Genomic DNA, 13,555 nt, shown 5'->3' on the forward strand with positions numbered 1-13,555 from the left:
AGGCCATCTGCACACAAGTAAAGTATCTCTAAACAAATTCTGTAATTTCCAACCCAGGTCTCAAAGTGGATTCGATTAAACCAGAAAAACAGGCGAGGAGGAGCAGGACGCAAACGACAACGTAGTGAAGAATTTGATGAAAAGGTAAAAATCTGTTGCTTTTTATCGTATATTCTATTGTGTTCCAGTAATTGGTATTGGTCTTTAGAGGTTTTGTGTTTTTCTTAAGTAATATTTACCATTTCTGCAGTTCTCTAAAGTTGTGTTCATGTTAAAAACATAAATCTAAATGTAAAACTAATACATCTGTTAAAGCTAATGTGTATGTGTATATATATATATATATATATGTGTGTGTGTGTGTGTGTTTTTATGCTTTGGAATTATTTTATGGGTATGGCTTTGTTACATGTCGTGTAACGACATAATGGGGTTTTTACTACAGTATTTCGCATAGGCGCTGATCTTCTTACATAATCACTAAGGTGAGTGTACACAGACTGTTGTTTCCTGCAAACAGACTGAGGGGCCCCGGAAATGGCAGGCAGCCCAAAAAAAATTTTTTTTGATAGAAACCAAACCTTGTGCATTTGGATTAAGCACGAAAACATAAAGACATTCACTCTTCTTAAAGTAAAGGACTGAGCAACTGTTCTGGTTTCCGTTCATATGATTCTTTAGAATTTCTCTGTAGATTTCAGAAATAATATTTTTTTAACAATAACTGCTCCTTCCTCAAGTTTTGCCCTGTGTGATTTAGTGGCTGTTGCATAATAAATGTGACAAAGTACGATAATATTTCACTTAATGCCTTCGCTTTTCTGACAAGTATAAAGTCGATTTATATTCTGCATCCAGACTTTGATATAATGTGGCTAAATTAGAAGGCACTTTGAGGTTACGAACAATATTACCACTCTTTAATACAAACCTGTTCTTTTCGGCCCCTACACAACATATGTAACATACATACTTTATTATTCTTATGTTCTATGATCCCTTATCTCTCTTAAATTGACCCTATAAATCAAGAAGGTGGAGATTTTAGGGAATTATACTTTAAAAACTGTTATCAATGACTTTCATTCAAGTATAGGCATTTTACATCTTGTTAAAACAAGTTTCAGATTAGATGATATCCTAGTATAAATACTGTACTTCTTAAAGGTCCATCAATGAAATAGAATTTAAAAAAAAAATTAAAATCGAAATTCAAATTATGCTTAGTGCCATGGAGTACAGTTTGAAGCGTAAAAACATTTTCTTAAGGTTATATAGATATACTATTAACCATGCTTTCTTGGCGCCAAAATCGACCACTAAAGCCTGGGGCATTATTGCTTATACTGTACTTTCCAGAATTTTAAAGGATACTCCATATACGATCCACCAAACACTGTTTGTTAGAGGTTTCTTTTGTTTTGCTACCGTCCCGCTCAACAGTAATGAATGACTTATTTACTTTTGGAAGTTGTTTGTTTTAAGCTTATTGCTTTGTTTAATTTTCTGTTTTTTTCCACACTTTTCCACACTTTAATTATCTGTTACACATAAAGACGTGTGATTTTAGTTGTTATATCCATTATGTTTGTGCATCTGAACTCAATCTCCTACCTACACATATCTTTTATAAAGCTCCTTGTCAGGATTACATGTTATGGAGTTGGCGCTGGGCAGTGAAGGTGTTAAATACGCTTTCCAGTCATCCAGTGCCATCTGTAGTTGGTCAGTTTGCTGAGGAATCAAAAACAACAGGGAGGCTGGTCTGCTGCCCCGAGCACTAGAACAGAGCACAGCAGATTAAAGCAACATAATGAAGTGCTTCTGGTCCCAAGCAGGCTCAAAGATGTGCAATTAAAAGTTAAAAACCTCCATTACTTGCTCTCTGTCTAAGTCATTTCCTCCGCCGCAAGAATTCCATCTGTCTCGGTTTAGTTGTTATCATTCTCTAACATCCCTCCTTTCAGTCAGACACCTCTCGTAATTTCTAGTAACAACTTTTCCCCAATTCAAGTCGGACTGGTGCACGACACATAGCCAAGCAGAAGGTTAATCTATGGACAATTGGAAGTTTTTTTTACCTAAACTGGGGAATTATAGCTTCTTGAGGCATTTGTGAGCTTCTCCTGGACAATAAAACATTCCTCACACATATTAATTTGTATTCTTAAAATGTGTTATAAATATGTTATAAATGTGTTAATATTTTGTTTTTAGGTTGTCTTAATTTTATTTTATTTATTTATATATATTCGTATAATAGTCAAATAGGTCCTTTCCTTCCATGTGTAAATCATTGTATTAGCTTTATTTTATATCTTGGTGTCCCCCACACTATATTTATCCTGCTGGTTGTGCTATTTATGAACACAAATCCATCTTAGATGTTCCAATGAGATGATATGGGTTGAACATCATCATGTATGTAGAAGTTTTGCTATGTGGGTTCATTGTTTTAGATGTTGTTAAGTTTCTCAAATCTTTATTGTATGGATATCCGTTAATAAAGCATCTGGTGTGTGTTTACATGTCTCGCTTGTGGTGTATTTTCCATAGAGCACATAGTAAAAAAAGAACACCAAGCAGTCTCACAATGATCTGGACAATGTTGTCTTTGTTTAACCAGTTGGTAACGTTTTAATGGATTACTGTATGTAGGGTGTTATTTTAGGTATGCGCTCTCAGACTTCATGGCAATCATGTAATGGAGATATTTGGCTGCAGATTTAAAGGACTTGTCTCATTATTTTTAAGGGAGTCTAGGAGGTATTAAGAAGATTTAAGATCATATTTGTGAGGGCTCCAAGTCTTTTTAAGTACACAGACAAAAAAATGTCTGGCGCAACAAACAGCCAGTGTGCATGTCAAGGAGACAGTTGACTGGTATTTTAGAATATGAGAACAATATCAATTTAAATTTTATTCTATAAAATATGATGATGATGATAAGAAAAGAAGAAGACAGGGATTGCTGCGTAATATCTATTTTAAGATACACCACAGACTCCTTGATTTAATCCCAATACTGTTTATCTTGTATATTTGGTCGATAATGCTGTTTGTGTTGTTTTTAAGAAGTCCAAAGTGTAAAGAAAAATCTACGAAAAATACCAAAAACATAATCTGTGCCAATAACCAGATTCTTATATATGTAGATTTACCTTTGATGATCATTTACTTGTATATTTGGGAATTTCACGTAACACTACTATTTATTAAGATCTCTCCTTTTATGAATTATTAATACAATGAATCTTTGTATTAATGTTTTATCAATGAGGGGCTGGTGTGGGGAATGCAACGCTAGGTTGTAGCCTACTTTATGTAGTAGCATTCACAGCGATGGTTCTTGTGTGTGAGTACTCCTATATCCCTACACAAGAATCACTCTGGTAAATGTCAGATTGCCACCAAACTTTTTTTGTGATGATATCTAAATGACTGGAAGAGGTTGCATAGTTGTTATTTCCTAGCTATAGAGATCAATATTTTTATAGTTTATGTTCCACTTTAACATGCATCACAAAGTGTAGAGAGGGTGCGTTTAAGGGTTTGAAGAGTGAACTCGCTGTATAATCTATCCTTTTGCCGTTAAATGGATTGTATTATTTATTTATGCAAAGGGACCATTCATGATTTAGATTACAGTTTAGAAGCTATCTAAGCCTGACAGAAACAGGAACATTTGCCTAAGTGATTTCAGAATAGAATGAGGTTACATTCTACAAGGAAACAACAGTCTTGGCTACTATTCAGCCGCAGAGGATTGTATATAAAGGTCCTTTTCATGGCAGTGATTTATTTAGCTAAGCACATGCCTTTATCTGGCTATATAAAACACCTAGGCATGCTGAATGGGCTGCGTCCTGTCCCCACGGATAAAGATTGCCTTATTTAATTGATTTGTTTTTATTTTCTTTATTGCTATCACTGTTTGGTAAGAATAATGTTTTCCAAAATATACAGAATTCTGACTTTTTCTGGGCGACAATACTTACGTTCTTTGTTTGCAAATGAGACCACTTAGAGACCATAAAATATGAGACCACCAAATATTGATGTAGCTGAAATATTTGGAGGACAATTCCAATAAAACCCAACTGAAAGACCGCCACCTGAACAGAATACATTTTGTGGCAATATTGAGGGCCGCAATTGTTTTTGGAGTTTTTCGTTTCTGGCAAATAGACAAGAAAGTTATTTTTTAGCAATTGGGGAAAGAATGATAGCAAAGTGTGTGATGTGATCTTTCTTGAAGTACAAAGTGAAAGTACCAGTACAGATTGACCTTCTTACTGTTATCATTACGTCTGTGAACGAAACTTATAGAAACATAAAGTAAAGGAATCTAGAACTATGGGTCGTTTTACACCCGCCAATTTGGGCCGTAAAAAACGAGCACCAATTAACGAGACAGCTCGTTGATCAGCACTAGTTTGCTCCTAGAGCTATGATCAGTAATGTATGGGAATGAGCTATCGTTACTACAACCGCTCGTTCCCATGCATTTCCATCATGTTTTTACACAGGGAGATGTGCTGCCGACAACGATAATATGTTGTGCTGCATAAACGATATGATCAGCTGATGAACGAGGGTTTGCCTGTTCATCGGCTGATAGTTGCCCTCTTTACACAGGGCAATGATCTGGAACGAGCGTTCATACGAATGCTCATTTGCCCGATCGTTGGTCCATGTAAAAGAGTCTTTAGTCTATGTCAAAGGAATGCCATATGTTTTAGTAAATAATATATGCTCTAACTCCCTTATATACAGTTAAAAGTCACTTCTAGAGCACTTATCTCACGGACAGCAACTGTGAGGGGTAATATTTGTTTATATGAGCTTGTCCATAAAGCTGACTCTACCTACAATCTAATGTGTATAGGGCCCTTCACGACAGTCTTGCCATGACAGTTGTCTGGGAAAACAACGTGCCCAAACTTTTTTTTTTCTCCAGGAGACCAGCGCTACAAAAGGTGTCTAGCAGCTACTTAGCCCCCTATTTCTATAGCAATAAACATGCATACTTAACCAATCAGAGCATGCATGTTTATGGTCGAAGTGTCCAGTGGGTGGATCTGTTGACCAAAACTGTGTGGCCAGCAGCTTAAAGCTGCTAGGGTAAATGGTATAAATCAATGAAAATCCACATATGTATTTCGTCCATAGAGCAGTCTTATCGTTTAGCATATGTAAACAAACAATATCCCTGTGCCATCCCATAAACAAGAGTACATCGTGTAAAATGTTATCTGATCCTTATTAATTAAAACATATAGACCTCGTTTAAATGTAGTTTTTTTTTCTATTGGCAAGGATCAGTAAGGCTGTGGCTACATTCAGACTTTTCATAAGTAACTGTTCACTGAATTACGTGAAGTAATCTTAGGCTGGGGTTCCACAGGGCAAATTTGCAGCAGGTTTTGCATGTATTTTTTTAAGCCAAAACCAGGAACGGAACCTAAACAGAAGAAAGGCCTTATAGGTCTGCTCTCCTGGATCCAATTTTGGTTTCTGTTTTTTTCACAGAAGCAATAGTGCTGACAACTATACTATTGTTTATGTGAAAAAAACTGAAAGCTAGCGGAACGAAAACAAACGGAAACCAACTGAAACAAAAAAAATACCATTGAAATCAATAGTGATGCAAACGGAGGCGATGCTTTCCATTTGGCTTTCCATTCATCTGTTTCTCTAGCGGAACAGATGAATGGAAATCCTAAACGGAAGCCAGCGCTTATGTGAACATGCCCTAAACTTGTTCCTTTAAAATCTTTTCCTATTCATGATGTGTTTTCTGTTTTTGAATACTGATTTATTATTTCCCGGACCGAACACACAGCGGGGAGCCGGGCTCCCAGCATCATAGTTATCTGTGACGGAACTACGTGGAAAACATGATTATAGTACGGGAAAGTTGTCCCGCAGCGAGGCAGTGACACCTAGCGTCATAGATAACTATGATGCTAGGAGCCCGGCTCCATGCAGTGTGTTCGGTCCGGGAAATGCGGCCGACATACGGACCGTATATCACCAACCAAACATGCTTGTGTGTGGGAGGCCTTACACAGAAACCTTTACTTCGTATTATGTGTTAGTATACGTTTGAAGATTTCCAAGACAAACTAATCTAGTCAGATCTAAGGGCCTGTTCATATCAGCGTTGCCCTTCCGTTGAGTGGTTCCGTCTGAGTTTTCCATCGGGTTAACCCCTCAACGGAAAGGCAAACTGAAACCTTAGCTTCTGTTTCCCTCACCATTGATCTCAATGGTGACGGGAACGTTGCTAATGGTTTTCGGCTTGTCACCGTTGTGACAGGGTTCCCTTGTTCTTGACTGGGTTAACTCGACGTAAACCTCAGACGGAACCCCTCAACGGAAGGGCAACGCTGATGTGAACACAGCCTAATATGTGAATCCTGTAAAATTATAGAATATATAGACATGTAGAGTAAAATACTCCATATGATATGCTGAAGTAGTGTATGTTCAGCTAAAATGCATGCCATGGAATAAAGGCTTTCCATGTTGGCAATGTGACACGCAGGAGGATCGTTACAGGTATATGTCTATACATACCTAGTGTTTGAAAGAAAGCATTCTTCCTGTTTAGTATAAGATTCATTTTAATTGTTTCCCTTGGGCTACTTCAGTGAACGTACACTAGGCCTGGTTAGTCTCAAAGACCCCTCCCAAAGCTAAGTGGCTTCAAGTAAAGCTGTGTGGTCTTGCTTTTTAAAGTCAGAATGATTCCATTAAAATGCCATCATGCTTCTGTAGAGTGACAAACCAAGTGGATTTCAGTCATGTCCTTTCAACAGTAATTATCTGATGTACTTTTCACAGTCGTCTTCATCCTTAGCAAACTGTGTTATTAAAGCTAGATAGATTTAAAAAAAAGAATCTAAATTTAAGAACAATTCCACCCACAGTGTATTTAAAATGCATTATGGGTATACTTGGATTTGAGACCATCATACTTTATTTCCAAATATCTCCAAGATAGACCATTTTTTTCCATGTGGGAAGCGAGATCTAATTTCTCTTTCTTGTGTGGGGGAAGGGTGGTAACGACCACCACAGAACCATTAAATACTGTTTCAGGGTGGTAGGGTTGTTTCTAAAACTACTTGGCTTTTACCCTTTGCATTCATTCTGCACTAGCACCAACTACTTTGATACATGCTTCTTCTGGTGCTAAAAAAAAATATATAGCTAATCCTAGAATGAACATCTCAGGAGCCTGTAGGCACATTGTCTGGCACCTTAAATTCCACACCGCAAGAAGGGCACGCCTTAAGTCGTGTATGACTTTAAAATGTTTGTCTGCTCATAAATAAAGCACATTGCGATGCATTTCTAGCTCCCTCTTCGGCCTTCCCTATGTCCCTCTTTGTCCTCCAGGCACATTGTGTCTATGGGTAAATCCTCATATTTTTTGGTTTAGTACTCTCCATAGTTTTAGTAATTAAATTTTTTTTTTTTTGTCCAAACATAGTGTAGATCAATAAATTTAAGGTTTCATTTAGCCTCTCTGAACCAAGTAACAGGATTTGGCCAGCATAAGAGCAACTTCGTACTGCCAAGCATATATTACTATTTTTACCTAAAGTAATTTAACTGAAAAAATATATCTTTCTACCTATTTAGTGTAGGAACTACAAGACTCTCTAGTATTTCTTGTTATAAAGCTATGGTCATCATTATCATGGCTTTCAAAATTTCACTTTTTGAAGATCCTTTATGTCCAGAAACTTCTTAATGTTTTCTAGCCATATTATTTATTTGTATTATTGTTCCTTTCTCGAGACCAGTATTATCACATCAGTGTAAAAAAGAACAGTTCTTTTCGCTGCCTTTTTTTGGAGGAAATAGTGGAAAGAATTTAAGAGAACGACTAAATTCATTATTTTGAAGATCTGCTTGTGTAGACTGTCTTAATAGTCAAGTGATATTATTGTTTTATATATATATATATATATATATATATATATATATATCTATATATAGATATATATAAAACAATAATATGTATGTATATATATATATATATATATATATATATGTTTAATATACATTATTGGCCACTTGCTTACATTGTAAACTTAAAATAGGACATGTATATCTGCTTGCCAATTATCTTCCAGTCATTCTTTAAGTAGTAACATTTACTTAGTTTGCATTGGGAAGTTTTGTTCTATGGGAACTAACCCAAAATAGCTTTGGAGAGAACGGATAATTTGTTTATGTTGTGGTGTATGTTCGCTGTATACATTGGGAAATGTTCCAGACATGTACACTGAACCTGTTCATAGCCTATAATGGGCTCGACCTATGCCAAGATTGTCCTTCTGGTATATGTTTGGGCAATATTCATCAGCATACCTTTTTTTCCACTGTCTTGATAGTTAATCACTTCATCACTGGAGTGTTTACCCCCCTTCATTACGAACCTATTTTGGCAGAATTTTTTAAATTTTTGCATTGCTGCATTCAGAGAGCCGTAACTTTTGTATTTTTCATCAATGTAGCTGTATAAGGGCTTGTTTTTTGTGCGATGAGTTGTATTTTTCAACGGCACCATTTTGGAGTATATATAATTTATTAGCTGACTTTTATTAATTATTTTTTGGGGGGAATGGAAAAAACGCAAATCTTTATTCAAGTATTTGTTCACTGAAATTTTCCCCGGGTTTAAATGTAAAATGGCTAATGTTCCAGACTATAAAAATGTATTGTGCAGTCATGGCTCCAATAAAATATGTTTTGAGCACATTGTATATCGCTATTGTACATAATAAATGTTTATCTTTTTTTTCGGTTTCATTTAGCGTTTTTACACAGCTATACATATTATAGGGTTGTATACTGTTCTGGCAGTAGTATTCATAGGATATTCATCTGACTCTCTAAGATCAGTGGTTGTCTCATAGTCTAGTTATTCGCCGTACATTATTAGATTATCTTAGTCCATGAAGTAAACTGAGATGAAGGGAGCGGGTGCTATGAGCTCCGATTACTGTGCTTGCTAGATAATCCTATTGTATTTATGCTTACAATTTTGTGGCTTTTCTTATACAAAGGGACGTGCTTTTCGCTACTAGACTCACAACTGTACAGAGACAGATGTGACATATATTACCGGATGGACACTATCTTGATGTAGGCATTTCACTTTCTAAAATCCCTTCTGTGCTGTTCCAATAAAACTGTAGATGATTTAATCGGATGCACGAAATCATTTTTACATCCAAGGTAGTCTGTAAATTATTTCCATTTAGTGGCTGCTGAAAAAAGAACACAGCAAACATTTGTTATATGCGTTCTGACCGATTATAGACAGTACTTGTATTTATGAATATCAGCAGGTTGATTTACATTTTTTTTTTACAAACATGGTTCATGTAACATTAAGGCCCCATGCACACGACTGTGCCCATAATCACAGTCCGTGATTACGGCCACGGACAGCGGTCCGCATTTGCGGGCTGTACTCCCATTACAAAGTATGGGAGCATGGTCCGTAACATGAAAAAATAGGACATGTCCTATTTTTTACGGAAGGTTTCTACAGCACAGACACCTTCTCGTAAATATACGGGAAGGTGTCCGTCGGCCATAGAAATTATGGGGTTCGTAATTACGGCCGAAATCTACGGTCGTGTGCATGGGGCCTAAGGGATGGTAAAAGTCCTGCTTTTCTTACTTTCCCATTTTTTGCCCTCGGTTAAGTGGCAACTCTGACTTGAGTGGCAGATCTGAATAACATGAGACAGACTGGTTGCTAGGGTGGTACTGCCTGGCATTTCATAGAAAAGACTTTGATTGGCAGAGTATCCTTAGCAACCAGAATGCTCGTCTCTTCATCTTAAAGAGAGCTGTGTTTTACTGTACTAAAAGCAGAGTAGAGAAAGAAGAAGTTTGGCAGCAGACCCACCATGCCATATCTCCTCCTAGGCTTTGGTATTAATCAGAAGTATTCTTAGATATAGTTTACATAAAGCATAAACATTAATTTTACCTTTTTTTAGAGACATAACAATTTCTTTTGTGAGCCCTGCCACTTTTCTTTCAGCCCATCAGCTGTGTCTTCTGCTCCATAGGCAGAATATGGCTACTGTACATGGGCTGGCTTTATTATTCGACATATAGTTTGGGTTAGGCCCTGTTCATATCACATATTTTCTCTACTTAGACACCCGACGTACAAGCTAAATGCATCCAAAGGGCTCCATTAGTCCGACGGGGGCCAACATTGTAACCTTTTGGCTAGTATATGTCAGTATAACTTTTTTTTTTTTGTAAGGAAGACTACGCTATTCCATCCTGATGGATCTTACATATACCGCGCTGTATTTGTGTTTTTTGTTTTTTTTAACGAGCCTATTGATAGCATATGCCACTGTATGGCATAAGTCACAGGTTTAGATTTAATGTATACGCTAAGGTCTTTTCAACAACCTTTGATGATGTATTACGTTAAATGGATACCATTATAGTATGGGCAACGGATACGTTAAACAGATGCCAAATAGTGGCATCTGATGCTCATAGACTATAATGGATATGTCATGAACTTGCATGTCCCCAGTTCACAACGTATCCGTTTAACAGATACCATTAAAGTCTATGGTGACAGATGACATTGTTGGGCATGCGTCACAACCTACGTTTAACATATGTGTTGGGAGCTTTTTCCCGACCTATATGTCAAATGTAAATGTGAACATAGCGTATGAGAGTAAATATGAACTCACTGCAATATATTTACTTTAATGTTTTCTGTTGATGTCTCTCCTTCGAAAGTTTGCTGACCAATTTGCAGACAGTGGCCACCAACATGATTTTTTGCTGTGCCATTCTTCTGATGGGTTATTGGCTCTGTGCTGGGTCTTTGTCAGCAGCAACATATCCACACTCCACATTTCCCCTTAGCTTACCTCCTGTCGGGTCTACTCTCTGTTCCAGCAGCCTGCTTCTCATTTGCTAGCATTGCTCAAGTAACTGTCATCAGTAACGTTCAGCTTCTGAAACATTTTAGGGGCTGATTGATCCTAATGACCACCAGTTATGTGTTCCAATACTGCAGACTCACAACATATAATGTAACATTGCCAATATACTATACTGTTCGCATTCTCTGCAAGTCTGAAAATCGTCTTTGTCAGGCAGAACAGTTTGGATGTATTTGGGTAGCGCTTAGTACTATACAGGTTTTATATTTAGTCGGTGATTGATATGCCATACCTCCATGTGACCACTTATAGTATACGGTTGTTTTAGTCTTTTAAATATCATATTGAATGAAGACCTGTAAACAGAATATACAGATGTGGAACTACATTCAAATATAAGGAGTTTTATGATTATAGATCACGGTTAATAATTTATTTTAGACTGTGAGCTTGAATGGGCTAGACTTTCTCCTACTGTACCGTATCTTGGAACTAACATTTCAAACTGTTTTTGCATGGAAAATTATATTTGTATGTGCTTTTACCCCCATTTTGTAGAACACCATACTATTGTATGGTGATGATAGTAGTATTTTATCCCCTTTGTTTTGACCCGCCTCTTCTATGTACGCCAGTGTACTGTACTTATAGCAGAGCTATATATTAGGAATAACTTTTACATATTGGACTAAAAAAATGTACGGTATTTGTATTTGTGGTATATATGATAAAAATACATAAAATGTCTTAGGGCCAGTTCACATCAGCATTGCCCTTCCATTGAGGGGTTCCGTCTGAGGTTTCCGTCGGGTTAACCCCTCAGCGGAAAGGCAAACTGAAATCTTATGGTGATTGAAACGTTGCTAATGGTTTCCGTTTGTCACCAATGTGACAGGGTTCAGTTGTACTTGACGGAATCAATAGCGTAGTCGACTGCGCTATTGATTCCATCAAAACAACAGATCCCTGTCACAACGGTGACAAATGGAAACCTTTGCCAATGTTTCCGTCACCATAGAGATCAATGGTGATGAAAACGGAAGCTAAGGTTTCCGTTTGCCTTTCCGTTGAGGGGTTAACCCGATAGAAACCTCAGACGGAACCCCTCAACGGAAGGGCAACGGTGATGTGAACACAGCCTTACATATATAGGAGTCCTCATTTATTGTACTTCGTGTATTATTCACAGCTTAAATTTGCTTTGTAATGATTTTTGCAGACCATTAGTTGTTTAGCTTTGTTCGGTATATATAGAGTAAAATCTTAATACTTTAAAATGAATATGTTTAACCCTTAATGACGAGTGATGGATATATATCCGTCACGAGCAGGTGCTGATTTCTGCATTGTTAAGGACGCGGCCTATTTTGGCCTCCCAATTTTTTCCAAGAGCCATAGTTTTGTTTTTTATTTTTCTGTCAACATATTTGGATGAGGGCTTGTTTTTTGCAGGGCAAGTTTTATTTTGCACCATTTTGGGATATATAAATGTAATGTGTAACATTTAATATATTTTTTTCAGAAATGTTGCCATTGTTTTTAGCGTTTTGTTTTTATGGCGTTGACCATGCGGTATAAAGGGTGTAAATTAACATTATTCTGCGAATCCGTACGATTACGGTGATACCAAATTGTTATAGTTTTTTTTATGTTTTACTACTTTTGCACAATAGAAAAAACCCTTAATAAAAATGATGTTTTTGTGTCGTCATACACTGAGAACCAGAACTTTTTTTATTTTTCTGTTGAGAGAGCTTGTCAGGCTTATTTTTTGCAGGATGAGTTGATGTTTTCATTGGTACAATTTTGGGGCCTTTTTGTTAGCTTTTTATTGGGTTTTTTTTAATAGGGCGGCGCGGTTTTGTGTCTTGCGAAGTTCACTGCCACTAATCCTTTTATAGTTTGGATTACTACGGACATGGCACTACTCATTATGTCTACTTTTTTTTTTTTACATAATAAACCATTTTTTTTTTTATTACGATTTTTAAACATTTTCTTTAACTTTAAAAAAATATATATTACATTTAGTCCACCGAGGGGGACTAAACTATGCGATCAGTCGATCGCTCATCTGATACACTGCAATATTTCTGTATTGCAATGTATTATGCCAGTCAGCTCTGCCTAATAAGTGTCCTAAGTTGGCAGACCTGGGGAAAATTGTAAGGTGTCCGGCTGCCATAGCAACCCATCAGCACCCCACGATCACGTCAGAGAGGGTCGATAGGCTGACATATGGAGCCCTCTCCCTCTGAAACCACTAAGATGACAGTCGCTATTGACAGTTGCATCTAATTTGCTGATTGGCCGGGATCTAAGTTTTCTTTGATCCCCGCCGTCAGAGCGAGGTGTTGGCTGTATAATATAGACGGCACCCACAAGTACCTCCACCCCCGTCATGACGACAATTTGCAGGAACGTCTTCGTTCCCATCAAGTAATAGAACATCATTGGATGTTAAGACTACTACACCGTGCCCAAAGGATGTTGCTAGACAAGGGAAGGCAGCCTTGCTGAGGCAGAGATCTACAGTAATATTACAAAAGGTTCTTAAGCTATATCGTAATATAAAGGGTTTTTTTCACACAAAAAAC

At 37.1% G+C, this 13,555-nt stretch overlaps 1 protein-coding gene across 1 annotated transcript in view; it reads left to right on the top strand.

Moving 5' to 3' along the window:
* The window catches only part of AOPEP (aminopeptidase O (putative)), a 546,765-nt gene that overhangs the window by 462,449 nt on the left and 70,761 nt on the right, over positions 1-13,555 (top strand). The window contains exon 13 of the mRNA XM_075828817.1: positions 58-144. Within this exon, the coding sequence (XP_075684932.1) occupies positions 58-144 (87 nt within the window). The remainder of the gene's footprint in view (positions 1-57; positions 145-13,555) is intronic.

Source organism: Rhinoderma darwinii, chromosome 1 (assembly GCF_050947455.1).
Source record: "Rhinoderma darwinii isolate aRhiDar2 chromosome 1, aRhiDar2.hap1, whole genome shotgun sequence".
NCBI lineage: Eukaryota > Metazoa > Chordata > Amphibia > Anura > Rhinodermatidae > Rhinoderma > Rhinoderma darwinii.